This window comes from Pelobates fuscus, chromosome 1, assembly GCF_036172605.1.
Source record: "Pelobates fuscus isolate aPelFus1 chromosome 1, aPelFus1.pri, whole genome shotgun sequence".
NCBI lineage: Eukaryota > Metazoa > Chordata > Amphibia > Anura > Pelobatidae > Pelobates > Pelobates fuscus.
In genome coordinates, this window is record NC_086317.1 from 426,945,045 (window position 1) to 426,960,433 (window position 15,389).

A 15,389-nucleotide genomic window follows, 5' to 3' on the forward strand; every position below is an offset into this window, starting at 1 on the left:
GGCTGATACCGGAGAAACTGACGGAAGCCAAGCACAGAGAGATGGACACAGGTTTCTTCAGGAAGGAAGAGATTCTTTATTGGATCACCGATCGGGACTCAGAGGGACTAATGTCACCAAAATACAGCAAGTTCTGAGCCCCGGACAATAGTGCAGGCTCCTTATATAGGCACATAACTCCTCCCATATTAAGCTCCACCCGCACATTCTCTTGACCAATCAATACAAATAAGAATTAACTTCCTGCTTGACCGCATGGCCTGTCCAGCACAATGGAGGAGGGGAATACTATATCCTGTATTCTTGCACATGCTCCGTACACTACTGATCGTATCTTGCCTCGTGCAACCAACTGATCGATACGTCAGCATATGCACGTACACATGCCACGTGGTAATCTCGGCCTACTAAATTTATTTTTACCGAGATTCCACCACAGGGCTGGCTAGAGAGGTGGCAGTTTATCAGAAAAGCGAGAGATAATGGTGTGGCTCTGCATCCGGAAAGGATGTATGATGGGACTTTCCAACGCAAAGTAGAACGATCAGCTCTTCCGCTTCTCCATCAGAGACCAGGTTGGGATTGGTTAATAGCACTCGCCACCTGCGGTGTTCTGTACCAAGAGGCAAGTAGCTTGTATTCAGTTTCCTGGACCCCACTTGAGAGTAAGCAATGATGCATAAATCGCATATCTTCTGCCATTGAGAAGCATAAAAGTTTTCTCCCAGGGCTCTTTCCAACTTCCCAAAGTATGCTGCTGGTGGCAGCCTGGACTGATATTGAAGGACAGTAAGCCACCACCCCATGAGCTATGAGGTCAGGTTCTGAGCAAAGAATGTCAAAGGAGGTAAGAGGTTGATAGAGTAGATGTTGTTGGGTAATGTTTCATACATATGCCCGAAGTTGGCATTATTGAAAGACAGGCATAAATGTCTGAGGTACTGTGCCACTCAGGGTCTGTAGTGTTGCTATTTTAGGACCGATGGTAAGATGACGATACCTAAGGAAGGGGAACTAGATGTTTCTATCCCACTGGTATATCTTTTAGTGTGGATTTCCAGCCCTACATGTTTTATTCACAATCTGCCTACTGTGAATATTATTTGCAAAAAAGTAATGATGGTCCAGGCACTCAAGTTCAATTCAGTGGGCAGAATTATTGGAGCAAAATCGAAACAATGTTTCGGCCCACAACAGGGCCTTTGCAAGCTTGACAAAGTCCCTGTTGTGGGCCGAAACGTAGTTTTGATTTTGCTACAATAAATCTGCCCACTGGATTGAAATTGAGTGCCTGAACCATCATTACTTTTTTTGCAAATCACATTGTGAAGATTGGCCAACCTCAGGCCTGGTTACACCCTGGGATCCAGGAGAGTGCAGTATGCATATTGGTAATTAAAGTATGAATATTATGTCATCATTTACATCTAAAATTCATATACTACTGGCATGTCAGGTCAGTGATACTGTGATTTCATTTAAATGTGGTCCTTTTTGGTTATTGTTTTTGTCGCACACTGGCCTCTTTGCTTTCAAATTTACACAAATGTAAGAACTTTTTTTCTCTTTTTTTTTTTTTTCCCTTCCAGATTGAAATTGCATCCAAAGCTTCACATGTTCTGTTCACTCGGTCACCAAACTGCATCTCATGAGCTTTTACAGTCTACGTGCTTTCAGTCCCTTTGTTACTGGGTACCCTGCCATGATTCCACTGCTTTCATCTTGGCACCTTTACTAGACCACTATGGTTCATTGGAAGTTCCTTTGACACTCAATGCAAACAATTCAAACTCTGTGCACTCTTCACACAATCGGGCCTGGACAACAATAGGCTGTTGTTTTTTTGAGCTGGAGCAACCATGGACAAGAAGTCATTTGAGGTGGTACTTGATGAAGTGAGAAAGGTAATTGTTTTTAATGCCTATGTTGTGGTTAAAGGCCTATTATTTCGCTACAAAATTATAAAAAAAAAAGATAAAATGTTACTAATATATCAAATGTCCAGAAATAACTAAACTGTTGTCACGGCGTAATACCCCAACACGCAGAGTTCAGCAAGGAGCAAAACAAGGATAACGTATAACTGGGCCTTAGAATTTCCCGGACTTAACATAGACAGAGAAAAAGCTCAGTCAGTAACGAGTCGAGGTCAGGGTAACAGAGAGACAGCGAAAGCGATAACAAACCAGCCAGGTACACAGTAATCAGGAAAAGCTTAAACATAAATGCAGCGTCAGAAACAAAGCCAAAGTCAATACCAGAATATAACACAAAAAATCAAGCAACGCAATAAACCTGGGGAGGTTTAAACACCTTTATTAGTTACCTGTGATAGGTCTATGTCATGCCTGCGCCCCCCAAAACGTGCGAGCATGGGGTCGCTGGAATGATGCGGATGAATGGGAGCCTGAAACTACCTAGAGCTCCCATTGCTGCTTTAAGAGTGTACTCGGGCTGCGAGCAGCATTCTTACTTAAACGCGGCGCGTAGTTTAATTAAGAATAGTTTTCAGGCGACAGTTGACCTTTAACATCTGCATTCTATCATCCAGGGAGGATGGACAGGCCTGAGCAATAGCTGCAAGAACATCTTGTAACTATCTACTATATGTGGGCTTTAATTTTGTTAGGTTCGAAAATGCCAGCAGGTTCCTTAGAAATACCCGTAAGTAGGTGTTGACCATTTTGTATTTAAATCTTGTCATATCTTTAGGTGACGTACCTCTTAGTTAATATTTCTGGCGCTGTGTAAAATATTGCAAAATAAGGTATACCATGTAACCGCTAATATTCTATCCACATATTTCTGTAAAGAATGTAGGAATTAGGAAGTATAGGACAATTTTAAACTGTATTAATTTACATAATTTTGCAGTGTTCCCTGACCAGCACTACGTATAGATTTGATGTTTTATCTTGTATGTCATTATGTACTCTTTTCCTATTTCTCTTTACGCAATCATGGCCTGTCAGGGATTTAAAATATGTGCTATAATAAACCTAGCTTTTACAAAGGTAGAGAAAAGCCGAGCTGTTATATTTCCATTGTGAAGATGCACAGTTACGTATTTAATGTAATTTGTATTCATATTTAACAAGAAATCTGATTGGTCGGATCTTATTTTTGCAGGCTGTTCTCACGGATTACAAGGTGAAAGCCTTGGAATATGTGCATGGATATTTTTCCAGTGAACAGGTAAAAAAAATGTGATCATGAACATCGTCATATATGTCATATGTAATAATTGTTTTAAAGGGTTACTCCAACCGCCATGACTACTACTTCTTGTAGAAGATGTCATGGTGGTAGCAATCTGTATGTACATTGTTTCTGCTTGAAGATATGTTCATTTTTGTGACAGAGGCTAGTTACACCCCCAGCACACATGACTTAGGCAGCCCGGATCTCTGTTTCGAGACTGCTTAATGTCAGTTCTGTGCAAAAATCATATCTGTTGTCTGTGTAAAAACCCAGCAAAGGAGCTTTGATCGGCGCTTGACTCAACTTAGGTTTAAAGCTTATTTGCTAAGATTATAAGGGAACCTAAGTATTAATGCCTAGTAGGGCGTTCTACATTTAAAAAAAAGAAAATGGTGATTAAAAGGGGCTGGAGTAACTCTTTTAACAAAAAAATGTTCCTGCTTGTTTTATAGGGATGCTAATACTGACATTTCTTCTAAATTCCATCTATAAATATTATAGCTAATTGTCTAAATAATGTAAATGCATACATTTGCTAAGTATATGAACATCTTCATCCACCATATTGTAGACCTCTGTGTGCCTGTACCAGGGGTGCTAAATGCTATTAAAGCTGTTCTTTAAGTCAGAAGGGATATTTTCATGGAAATTGCATACCTATTATGGGTCTTTATATCCAAGAAGTAGGTTTTTACATTTTGGAATACAGCTTAAATAGAAATAGCAAATACTGCCTTTTAGAGTTAGGTAACAGGTGCTGAACATATTGGTAGACAAAGGCCCCTGTGGGGGTGGAAACGTAACTGGTTCTACTTTCAAGACTGGTGTTGTGGCTCCGTTTTTTATACTTCATTTGATATGGCAAGGTTTGGAGGAAACCCAGGTTGCTGCGCCCAGCAACTGCAACTGTCCTAATGACATCTTTATATTGTTTTTGTATATTGCAGAAAAGTTAGTGAGGCAGTCAGAGGTTGCTTTCCAGAACGGAAAATATATGTACATAATTTGGAGTTGTCCACAGCACTATTTGATGGAGAAAATTATCTGAATTGACTGTTTAGCAATTAAATTACTTTTTTTTTTTAAGTGAAAATAAAATAAAAATATCTTACACAAACCCAATAAAAAAGCATTGAAATGTTAGTTTTATTTCTTTTAGGTTATTGAATTATTGAGATATTTCTCATGGGCAGAACCCCAACTTAAGGCCGTGAAAGCCATGCAGCATGTGAGTACATGATTTCACCTCTGTGTTTTTACAGCATGTATCAGAACAATGGATGTTAGTATAGCTTCATTGATTGCCAGGGAGGGTTCTATGCTTTAAGGTTCTCTAATCCAGTGGTTGCAAACCAAGACATCTTGGTAAATGAATATTTCATGTTTTTGTGTTTTTATGATTTTTATGTTTCATTTTGGATACAAGCAAAACCTGAATTGTTGGTGTACATTAAAGGAACACTGTAGTGTCAGGAATACAAACATGTATATACTATACTATATGTCTAAACAGTTGTTTAGTCATCTCCCCCCACTCCTCCCTCCCCCCACCCGAGTCCCCGGTTAAAAGGGGGATTTACTCACCTTTTTCCAGCGCTGTGCAGGTCTGGTTGCGGTCCCACTCATGCTTTGTCCCCTTGGCTCAAATAATCAAACTTGATGATCTCAATCAATCCAATTACAACATTGGGAGACTATAATGCATGCACAGCTCTGTGCCAATAAGCATCTCCTTATAGAAATGCACTGACATGCATCTTTATGGGGAGTGTTCCGTTTCTGCAGAGCATGGAGATGCTGAACATGACCCAGGAAGCACCTCTGAGAGACAGCCACTAGGGGTGTTACTAGGCAGTAATGTAAACACTGCCTTTTCTCACACGGCAGGAAGGACACTAAAATAGGTAATAAAAAAACTATAGAGTTAGGAATACTGGTTTGTATTGTACAGTGTTCATTTTAAAGGGATGTTATTTTTCTTTTCCTTATACTAAAAAAGCTGAATGTTAAATAAAAAAGTGTAAGTGTAAGTGTAGGGGCGGGGCCGGACCGCCGAGCTGGACGGTCGCACACAAGCACAGCTCCTGCAAAACAGCGATGATAAAACTAAATAAACATGATTAACTGCCTTAAAACCGACCACCAGCGAAGACACCTAGAGCACAGGGACTGCTGGATCCAGGGTGAGGCTGGCTCAACGAGCTTCAGTCCCCGGGCGGTGATAATCTCGTTGCCCCAGGCGAGGCCTTCTCCGGCGGTGAGTGGGGCGGACGGCCGCTGCCCCACTATCCTGCAACACAGAACCCAGCCTGAGGCACATACCCAGGTGACTCCGGACCCGTCCCCCCCCTCTGGACCGGTGGGGGTGATCCCGGTCCCCACCCTGTGGCCCTGCACACACTATCGCACAACGAGCCGAGGGGTCCAAGTGCAGCGCCAAAGATGGCGGACGCAACGTGCGCGGGAAGCAAGGGGAGAACCTGCTCCCTTACCATGCTCCTAATGGACAACGGGGCTCCAACATCCCGATCCTGCAACATGGTGAGGCAGAAAAACCCTTATATACCCCCACAGCTAAAAGACATCAAGCTCCCAGACATATCTGACAACAGCCCCCAGATGATTGAAAGCGGCAGGCTCAACAACACAAGGCTGCTACTCCAGGGAACCCAGAGAACTGCATGGATGGACTATGCTAGAATACCTACTCTGATGGAAGTTCGCTCCAAGCAAATCACGAAACAAACAGAGCTAAACGTGGGATTCCCTCTATTGATGCGGTCTTGGGACCACCATGAAGCCGGCCCTCTCCCACGGAGGAAGCTCGAGTAACCCCCTGATACACAAGGGTCACAGGACTTTTACAGCGACCTACCTAGCTCTAACTTGCATACTAGTACATAGCTTGTTTAATGTGGTGACCATATGTACACGAAATCTGCACGGCACTCATGAACACGCACCCACATAGGTGTCACTACATCACAAGAAACGCACAAACTAGCACAACGCAACCATATAGCAGCAAGACTTCACGCGACAAATAGAATTAACAAAGCAAGACACTGATCTGCCGTAATGGTGACCTAGGTGCCAACGTCTTCCCTCTCATAACATGCAGGGCTGCATACCTAATCATAACACTAAGCGAGAATGTTGTACACACCTGTAGCCTAACACGTTTATTGCAAACTGCGGAGGTCTTATAACCTGTTATTCTCTGTTATTTTCATATCCTGTCATTTTCATGTTTTAAAACAAAAAATTGTGCTGCTTAAACTGCCACATGTTGAAATGCTGACAAACCGCTTGCAGAAGCTGTCGTGGCGCTGCACGCTTTATTGTTATTTCACGCACAAGTAAAAATAAAGAATTTTAAAAAAAATTAAAAAATTTAAGTGTAATCAAATGTCTGTTTTACTATTTTTTTTTCAACTTGATGCAAAGACTGTGTATGTATATGTTGGAAATGAGTTAATTTGTGGTGAAAATAAATAATAAAAGCTGTATACGTTATGTAAGAGAAATTGACCTTGCATAGCAATTTCACAAGCTGTTTTCTCAACCATTAATTTATACTGTATCTTTTGAAATGCACGTGTTAAATTCTGCTTCATTCCTTCAGAAAATGGTTGCCATTCCGGCAGCAAAAGTGGTGAATATACTGAATTGTTTTACATTTAGCAAGGACAGACTGAGTGCACTGGAACTGCTAGCCATGTAAGTATGTCTCCACTATAATGCTGCAATGAAACACATTGTTAAAGTACTCACAGATAGTCATGTGGTAATTAGCAGGTGAATTACAATATAGACTTCTGTTCTAAAGTTAATTAATAGCTGTCCATTTCTATAGGCACGCTAATAACCGTGCTTGGAAAAGTATCCATGCAGCGATAATCTTAGGTAAGGTCAAAAAAATGGTTTAGTAACACTAAACTGGGAACCGTGTAGAATTGCTATTTGTAGTCCAGAACATCTAAGGTGAAAATACAACAAATTTCCAGTTCACATATATTGGCTTAAAATATGATAGTCTTTTGACAATTTTAAATATTTCCTAATTTGGTGAATAACACACACAGAAAATAATAAACAAAATCATAATTCTAAAATTAAGTTAAAACAAATGTGAAAACATTCCCCTAATGAGAAGTGTGGGGGAGGGGGAGTCGGGGGGGGGGGGGCGGGGGAAGGTGCATCATATAATTTAGTTCATTAAAAAAAAATGCCTACAGTGACACATATGGAGTATTGTATGGGTTGAAGGCATTTTAAAAGCTACATGTAATTAGTAGTACATTTAAAAATAAACACATTTATGCAAATCACATTGATCTGCAAGCTGTTTCAAATTTCTAATTGCACAGATTACAAGTCTCACTAAGTTGGACACAGCAAACTTGTAAACATTGAAGGCACTTTCCTATTTGGGGTTCAACTGAGGAGTAAAACCAGTTTAAAAGATAAAAGTTTTGCCTTAAAGTTATTCTTAAGCCTTGAAGTTGAATGATGCTGATGTATAAGATTATTTTGTTACCTTATCACAGATCATGAATACAAATATGCATAAAAGTGCAGAATTTGTTATCCAATATTTTTAACTACATTTCTCTGCCATCCAATGTTTTGTGTCATTGTAAAAAAAGGTGCAAATGTGCCACATTTTGTTCTTGTGTACAAAGTCCATTGAGACATCTTTATAAATTCCATTTAGGCATAAAGTTAAACATATCACCCAGTAAATCCTGATTAGAGATTATTAAATAACACCCATAGTACTGTACATTGAAATTAATTCATATTAGTATGCTGGGGACTATCCATATTAAAATAAATTGAGTGCTTGCTTAGTTAACAGTATGAGATCACAATGCAAGAGAACGGAGTCTAATTCGTTTTACTCTAGCACCAGTTGCCTGGTTGACATTTCTGGAACAGCCAGTTCTGTGAAATTCTCAATGCATTCCAATGGAATGGAGGATGGAGGGAATAGATGTTATCTTTTTCTACTCCCCAAATTACTACTTGGTTAAAAAGCCTCTTAACAAATGTGCAATACATTAATCTGAGGTTGCAAAATGATCAGATGTTCTTAAAAATATATTTAAGGAAATATTTAATAAGGAAAACTCTTTTTCTTCTTATTGCTAAACTAATTATAGTTTATATTAGGATACCAGGTGGCATACAGGTTTTTTTATTTCAGCTTTAAAAAAAATATATTTCTGAATTTATCTCATTGCACATAATTGTATGTTTAACATGAACTGCTTCTATCATCAGAGGGAGGCTTGCAATAAACAGTCCACTAATTGGAGAGTTGTTATTAAACTAGATTAGTCTGATTGCAATAATGTCCACGGGGGAGATGTTTGTTTGCATCCTGGGAGATTGCAGACATGTTTAGATAATGCTCCTGAGAGGCAAGAGATTTTGTGTCACCGTTTACCTTGTAAACTTGTTAGTTTCTGCATTCCTTTTGTTCAAATATTTTAGCCATTTATTTGATATTGATCTATATTTTATGTACATATTCAGGATTACTAACTTAAAGGGAGACACCGAACAATTTCATTGCAATGAAGTTATGATGGTATGAGGAGGTCCCGGGAACTGCCTTAACAGAAGTGGTTAACCCGTTAACATATTTTTCACTCACTTTTATGAATGGGGAGCTACTAATAGGCCGAGAGCCTACAGAAGAATGTTTTGATATTTGCCTTTTGACGTCCAATCAATGCTGTATTTTTTTACCCCAAACAGAAACATACTTGATGCTTCAAACTATCGACCTATTGAGGATCTTTTCAAAGTTAATCTTAATGAAAAGAAACGTTGCCGTAAAATTCTTGAACAGGTGGTTATTAATGTCATAAACAGTGCAATTTTAATTGAAGTGTAGATGATTTATAGTTTTATGTCTACAAATCGACTAAATATCATAGGAGTTATGTAGATCTATATCTTAATATTAGCTCAACTCTTGTTTATGATTTGAATTAGTTGCGTCTGCAACTCATAAAAGCTGTGAGAGACCCTCTCAGAGGATGTGGAGTGCATATTTTAGTGGGGCAGTGGGCTTGTAGCTTTGCCGATTGCTGCCATTCTAAGCATGGACCGGGGTCTCCTTTCTCTACAATTTATGCAAGGAGGATATTGATATTGTTATTGGCATGTATATAGTGTCAGCTTATCTGCATAGCTATACAATTTTAATAAAAAATATTATGGTGTTTGGAGAGTCTCTTAAGTTCTTGAGGGTGTGGTTGATATAAGTATTTTTTGCAGGCTGCAAAGACTGGCTGCAAAGCCCCGAATGCCATGATTTCTTCGTGTGGAATGATACCTGGAAATCCTTATCCCAAGGGGAAGCCAAGCCGCATTCATGGGGTATTTCCGGTAAGAATCTACACTTTGTTGTTCATCTATGAAATATTTTCAGGGTTATTCAGGCCAAAACAAACCAAACAAACAAAACAAAAAACTTGAGTTGGAGAATTTTTCTAATTTGGCTAATTTTACCAACTCATTTCAAAAGTTCCATTACGAACTAAAATACGTCATTCTAAGTCAGCTGATACATAATACATAAAAAAAAAATGCCAGAAGATGGACTATATGTTTGTATTTAAAGTAATACAAACATTTAATTTATTGAAATATTATTGATATTGCTCAAATTTATGTTTTAGCTGAAAAAAATAGCATTTTCTTACATTTTGTGAAAATTAGATGTTCAGAAGATGAGTAGTAACTCCTGTCTCCAGAGTTTCGAATACAAATATGGAATACATTTCAGTGCCCGCCTCTCCCCGCTACAAGGAAGTTTACTTTCCTTTTTCTACCTCGCAGTACCAGGCTACTCAGTGAAGCTCCGCCTCTTTAGTCGAGAATATCAAGATGCGTGATCTCAACCAATCCAATGTTTTCCCATATAGCATTTCGAAGCTAGTGCACATGCAAGGCAAAAACAGAACGCTTTTCCGATCAGTCTCTCTGAGACCATCTGATAGAAATAGTGGAGTTATGCTCCCCTATTTTGCGGAAGCATTTATAGTGGCAGTCAGACTGCAAAACGTCAATGTTTTCAGCTGTAGGATTAATTCATTGAGATGAGGTGATCTAGGTGCCTATAGTATTCCTTCAACAGAGTCTCATGTTCTAGCCCAGGGCTAGGCAACCTTCGGCACTCCAGATGTTGTGGACTACATCCCCCATAATGCTCTTACACCCATAATGCTGGCAAAGCATCATGGGAGGTGTAGTCCAAAACTTCTGGAGTACCGAAGGTTGCCTATATGCCTGTTCTGGCCAGTCAGTATGCTTTATAGAATTAAAAACCTTGCTTAGAAAAGTTTTTACAAATTAGTCTCCTGCTTGTTTTCTTGAGCGGTGGCCCACAACTCCTATAGAGTTTACCAAATTACCCAATAGCATAGGCGTGCGCACGGGGTGTGCCTGGGCACACCCTAATCCCCGCGGCACGCACTATGGATTGAGTCCTGCAGGAACAGCGTTCCTGCACTTTTCTTTTAGCAGGAACGCTGTTCCTGCAGGCACTCAGCGCCCCAAATGCCCCCTTCCTCCCCGTGTTCCCCTGTCATCCCCCCTCTCTCCATATCAGCCGCGGCGAGGGAGCTGTGTGCTCTCTGCTCCCTCTCGCCACGCGGGCTGTCTGCAGATGCCGGGAGCCGGAATATGACGTCATATTCCGGCTCCCAGCTACAGCAGACAGCCCGCGCGGCGAGAGGGAGCACACAGCTCCCTCGCCGCGGCTGATATGGAGAGAGGCACCCTCCCCACTGCACCCCAGGGACAAGTCCACACCAGCTCTCCAGGTAAGGAGGCTGGGTGGACATTTTTTTTATTAAAAAAATAATAATTTGTGTGTGTCTGTGAATGTGTGTGTATGTGTCAGTGTATGTGTGTCTGAATGTATGAGTGTGCGTCTGTGAATGTGTCTGTGAGTGTGCGTGTGTGTGTACGCATGTATGTGTATATATGTGTGTGTGTGTGTGTGTGTGTAAGTGTATATTATTTTTTGGGGGGGGTGGGAATCTTGGGAGAGTTCCCACACATTATTCCACAGCACTTGTACCCTTCCGATCTCCCCTGTCGGCTCACACAGAGCCGGCGCTATCTGAGTGCCGGCTCTGCTCTAAGCCTCCATGGGCCGGCAGGGAGATCAAAGATCTACCTCACCGGCCCACAGCAGCATGGAGGGAGGCAGGAGAGGACCCAGGGAGCTCTAGACAGCAGCTCCGCTAGGTTCCTCTCGCGATATCTGAGCGTTGCCGCAGCAACGATCAGATCTTGCGAGAGTTAACTCTAGCCCCGCAGGCTAGAGTTCACTCTCCACTCGACCACCAGGGATGGCACATGGCAGCAAGGATCCCCCCTCCCTACATAAGGTCAGAAGGGAGGGGGGATATTTACTAATCTGCCCCCACCTCAACAATCCCTCCAAACATACAGCGCGCACACACACACATACAGCACCTACACACATACAGCACCCTCACACACAGCACACTCACACATACAGTGCACATACAGCACACACACAGTACACTAACCGCACCTCACAAACACACACAGCACCTTTACAAACACACAACACCATTACACACAACACACTAACAGCACCCTCACAAACACACACACAAACCGCACCCTCACAAATACACGTCACTCACACAAACAGCACCCTCACAAACACACACACACACAAACACCCTCACCCACACATTACACTAACAGCACCCTCACACACACATCACACTAACAGCACTTGCACACATATATATATATATACACATATATACATGCGGCGTGTGTTTGTGCTTTAGGGTGTACACCCTAATGCAATAGGCTGTGCACGCCTATGCCCAATAGTGCAGCTGTGCACTCAGCATTTTGGACAATGCACCCACATAAAATGTAAACTCTATTTTTATCTATATTCATGGTGTAGAGTTATTAGTATGAGTACTAAGGGGTAACAGTTTTCTGAAAATTACAACACAGAATAAACATTGAAAATCACCTGTCGCTTGTGTTTTTCCCTTTTTTTCATGTGCATCTATTTTCTTTTAAATGTATTTTAAAGATGTAGGAATTGCACACAGTCCAGTTAAGTACAGGCATGGTCAGGGCACACATTGCATAGGAGGAGGTAAACTGAAACACTGAACATAGTATGCTCAGCTTATCACCATGATTTCTATGTAGCAAAGATGGAGATGCACTGCGTTTCAGGATGGTGCAGTAACAATTTCTACATTAAGTTTTTTTTTTTTCTTCTCAGACTTAACAAACGCATATTGTTCTTTGTTAAACATAGGGGATAAGTTAGCATGCTATTAACTAAATATATTTAACATTTCAATAGATATAACCATAAAGAAAACATGCATGTATTTTTATATGGGAAAAAAAACTCTTACAAAAGATGCAAACCTGCTGTCTGCAGCCTTTGCAAACCCTCTCTCTCTCTCTCTCTCTCTCTTTTTTTTTTTTTTTGTTACAATCTCTATGCTGGATTTGTGAGCGTACACAATTGGGGCTTTTCCATGCTTCTCAATGAGCTGTAATCCAGCTCATTCCAAAGGGGGCAGGTGTGATGTAATCCAACTAATTCCAAAGGGGGCAGGTGTGCTGTAATCCAGCTCATTCCAAAGGGGGCAGGTGTGATGTAATACAGCCCATTCCAAAGGGGGCAGGTGTGCTGTAAGCCAGCCCATTCCCAAGGGGGCATGTGTGCTGTAAGCCAGCTCATTCCCAAGGGGGCAGGTGTGCTGTAAGCCAGCTCATTCCCAAGGGGGCAGGTGTGATGTAACACAGCCCATTCCGAAAGGGGCAGGTGTGATGTAATACAGCCCATTCCGAAGGGGGCAGGTGTTCTGTAATACAGCTCATTCCCAAGGGGGCAGGTGTGCTGTAATACAGCCCATTCCGAAGGGGGCAGGTGTGATGTAATACAGCCCATTCCGAAGGGGGCATGTGTTCTGTAATACAGCTCATTCCCAAGGGGGCAGGTGTGCTGTAATACAGCCCATTCCGAAGGGGGCAGGTGTGATGTAATACAGCCCATTCCGAAGGGGGCAGGTGTGATGTAATACAGCTCATTTCGAAGGGGCAGGTGTGCTGTAATACAGCTCATTCCAAGGGGGCAGGTGTGATGTAATACAGCCCATTCCAAGGGGGCAAGTGTGATGTAATACAGCTCAATCTGAAGGGGGCAGGTGTGCATAGCCTAGCACCTGCCTTTCCGTTAGCTCTGTGGAGTTATCAGACGTGGGGAAAAAAGCCTTCCTGGCTATCAGAGACAGCTGGGGAGGCATTTTGGTGAGTGGTTTTTTTTTTTTTCAAATCGGCACTTTTAGAAACATCTCTAGACACTTAGAGCACTTCCGGAAGCTGAAGTGCTTTGTGTTTGTAATGTTCCTTTACAAATCTTGTGAAGTGACTGTTCACCTTTAACATAGCATTTGCAGTTCGTTGTATATAATATACTGATGGCATTAAGGAATAAGCAATCTGTATTTGTACTATTAGCTAGCACAATGTTTCTGGACATATTTGAAAAATGTAGATGTTTATTTTATTTGTTTTTAAATTAGGGAACACCGGCTAAGAAAGATGGCGATGAAGGAGCAAATGAAGGAAAAGGAATTGCAGCACGGATTCTCGGACCATCCAAGCCCGTACGTAGTGATACATTTCTGGCAAATTTCAGAAACACATGAATAACTTCACTAGGCTGGCACTAATAATTATGTCAAAGCTTACCTTTGTCTGTACACACTCATTGTCTCATTGTCCATTTTCTTTAATCTCTTTTGTTTATTCATAATATTAACTCTTATCCATGTTCTTCTTTAGACTCTGCCTCAATCACATTCTTTGCATTCTATTTAAATTGTTAAATTGCCTCCCCCCCACCTCCCTATTAAGTGTTAAAGCATTTTCAAGCAGTTTATTACTAAATAAGGTTTTCTTGCAACCCATAGCCCCACCCCCACTAGAGGTGTGTCTAAGGCAGGGATTATACTCTTTCTTCTAGTCATACCAAATCATACCAGCAATTGGCACTGTAATATGACGAAGTACCTACTGTGTCCCTTTAAGAAATGAACCACAACTTGACACAAAACTTTCTATAAACCTAACCTGTACAAAAAATGTTGCTTACTTTTTTTTTTTAAGAAAATGTGTGAATAATTTACAAAACAGTTAAACATAGTGTTTAGAAAACTGAACTGTAAAATTTAAGCAAACGTTTTTTCCATTCACCGTAATTCAGTGTTGGTAAATAAACCCTCTCTTCATGCAAGATCAATAGGTTTATGTTAATGTCAAGTTTCTCTCCATTCAGGCCCCTTCAACATATAATCCACATAAGCCTGTGCCTTATCCGATACCACCTTGTCGCACACATGCAACCATTGCTCCCAGTAAGTAACCTTTACATGTTATTAATTGTTTCATGTAAATATTCGTCCTGCATGAGGTAATTAGGTGAGTTTCGTTACACTCATCATAGCAACAGAATTTAAGAATTTTCGAGTTGTAATAAACGATGTAATTAAACAATAAAGCCAGTAGAATGTTTGTTTGTTTTTGAAGTAAGCTGAAAATTGCTACTATGTATTCAGGCTTTGTTGCTTCCTTTTCTGTGTCGATGAGTAACACTGCCTTGAAGCATGATGCTTAAACATAATGTCCAATGCCTTCCTCTCCTCCTCTTGTCACATTTTGTGTTCCTCTCGAAGCCTGTTACTTTTCCATGTGAAATCTTATGCCTGTCCTGAATAACTGAAACTGCATGTCTTTACTTCCGTGTCTTGAAGCCCAAGTCTTAAGTTACTGCAAAGAGGCCAGGGTCAATGTAGCCTTTTGCAGTGCTGCTGGGACTCTTTCATTGTTTGCAATATGGCTGACGCTCTTACAGCTCTGCAGTGCAGCAGGCATTGGTTCAGTCCATACAATGAATCTGCTGAAGCTTTGTCGTCTCTTGCAGTGCATCTGTGCTACAGCTTTGTTGGTCCTTTCGGTACAGCTGGAAGCTCTGTCAGCCTTGCCATAGGATCTTTCAGTCTTTAAACTGCAGCTGCAACACCATCCTGCTATTACACCTCTCTGCTCAAATGCAGTGCTTATAAAATCATAATAATGAGAATGAG

At 41.0% G+C, this 15,389-nt stretch overlaps 1 protein-coding gene across 3 annotated transcripts in view; it reads left to right on the forward strand.

Annotated features, from left to right (window-relative positions):
• The window catches only part of PROSER1 (proline and serine rich 1), a 40,568-nt gene that overhangs the window by 2,137 nt on the left and 23,042 nt on the right, over positions 1–15,389 (forward strand). For all 3 annotated transcript variants that reach the window (XM_063428989.1, XM_063428982.1, XM_063428998.1), the window contains exons 2-9: positions 1,590–1,904; positions 3,130–3,195; positions 4,361–4,429; positions 6,827–6,921; positions 8,968–9,061; positions 9,493–9,603; positions 13,827–13,910; positions 14,582–14,660. In XM_063428989.1, the coding sequence (XP_063285059.1) occupies positions 1,860–1,904; positions 3,130–3,195; positions 4,361–4,429; positions 6,827–6,921; positions 8,968–9,061; positions 9,493–9,603; positions 13,827–13,910; positions 14,582–14,660 (643 nt within the window). In that variant the 5' untranslated portion in view covers positions 1,590–1,859. The remainder of the gene's footprint in view (positions 1–1,589; positions 1,905–3,129; positions 3,196–4,360; positions 4,430–6,826; positions 6,922–8,967; positions 9,062–9,492; positions 9,604–13,826; positions 13,911–14,581; positions 14,661–15,389) is intronic.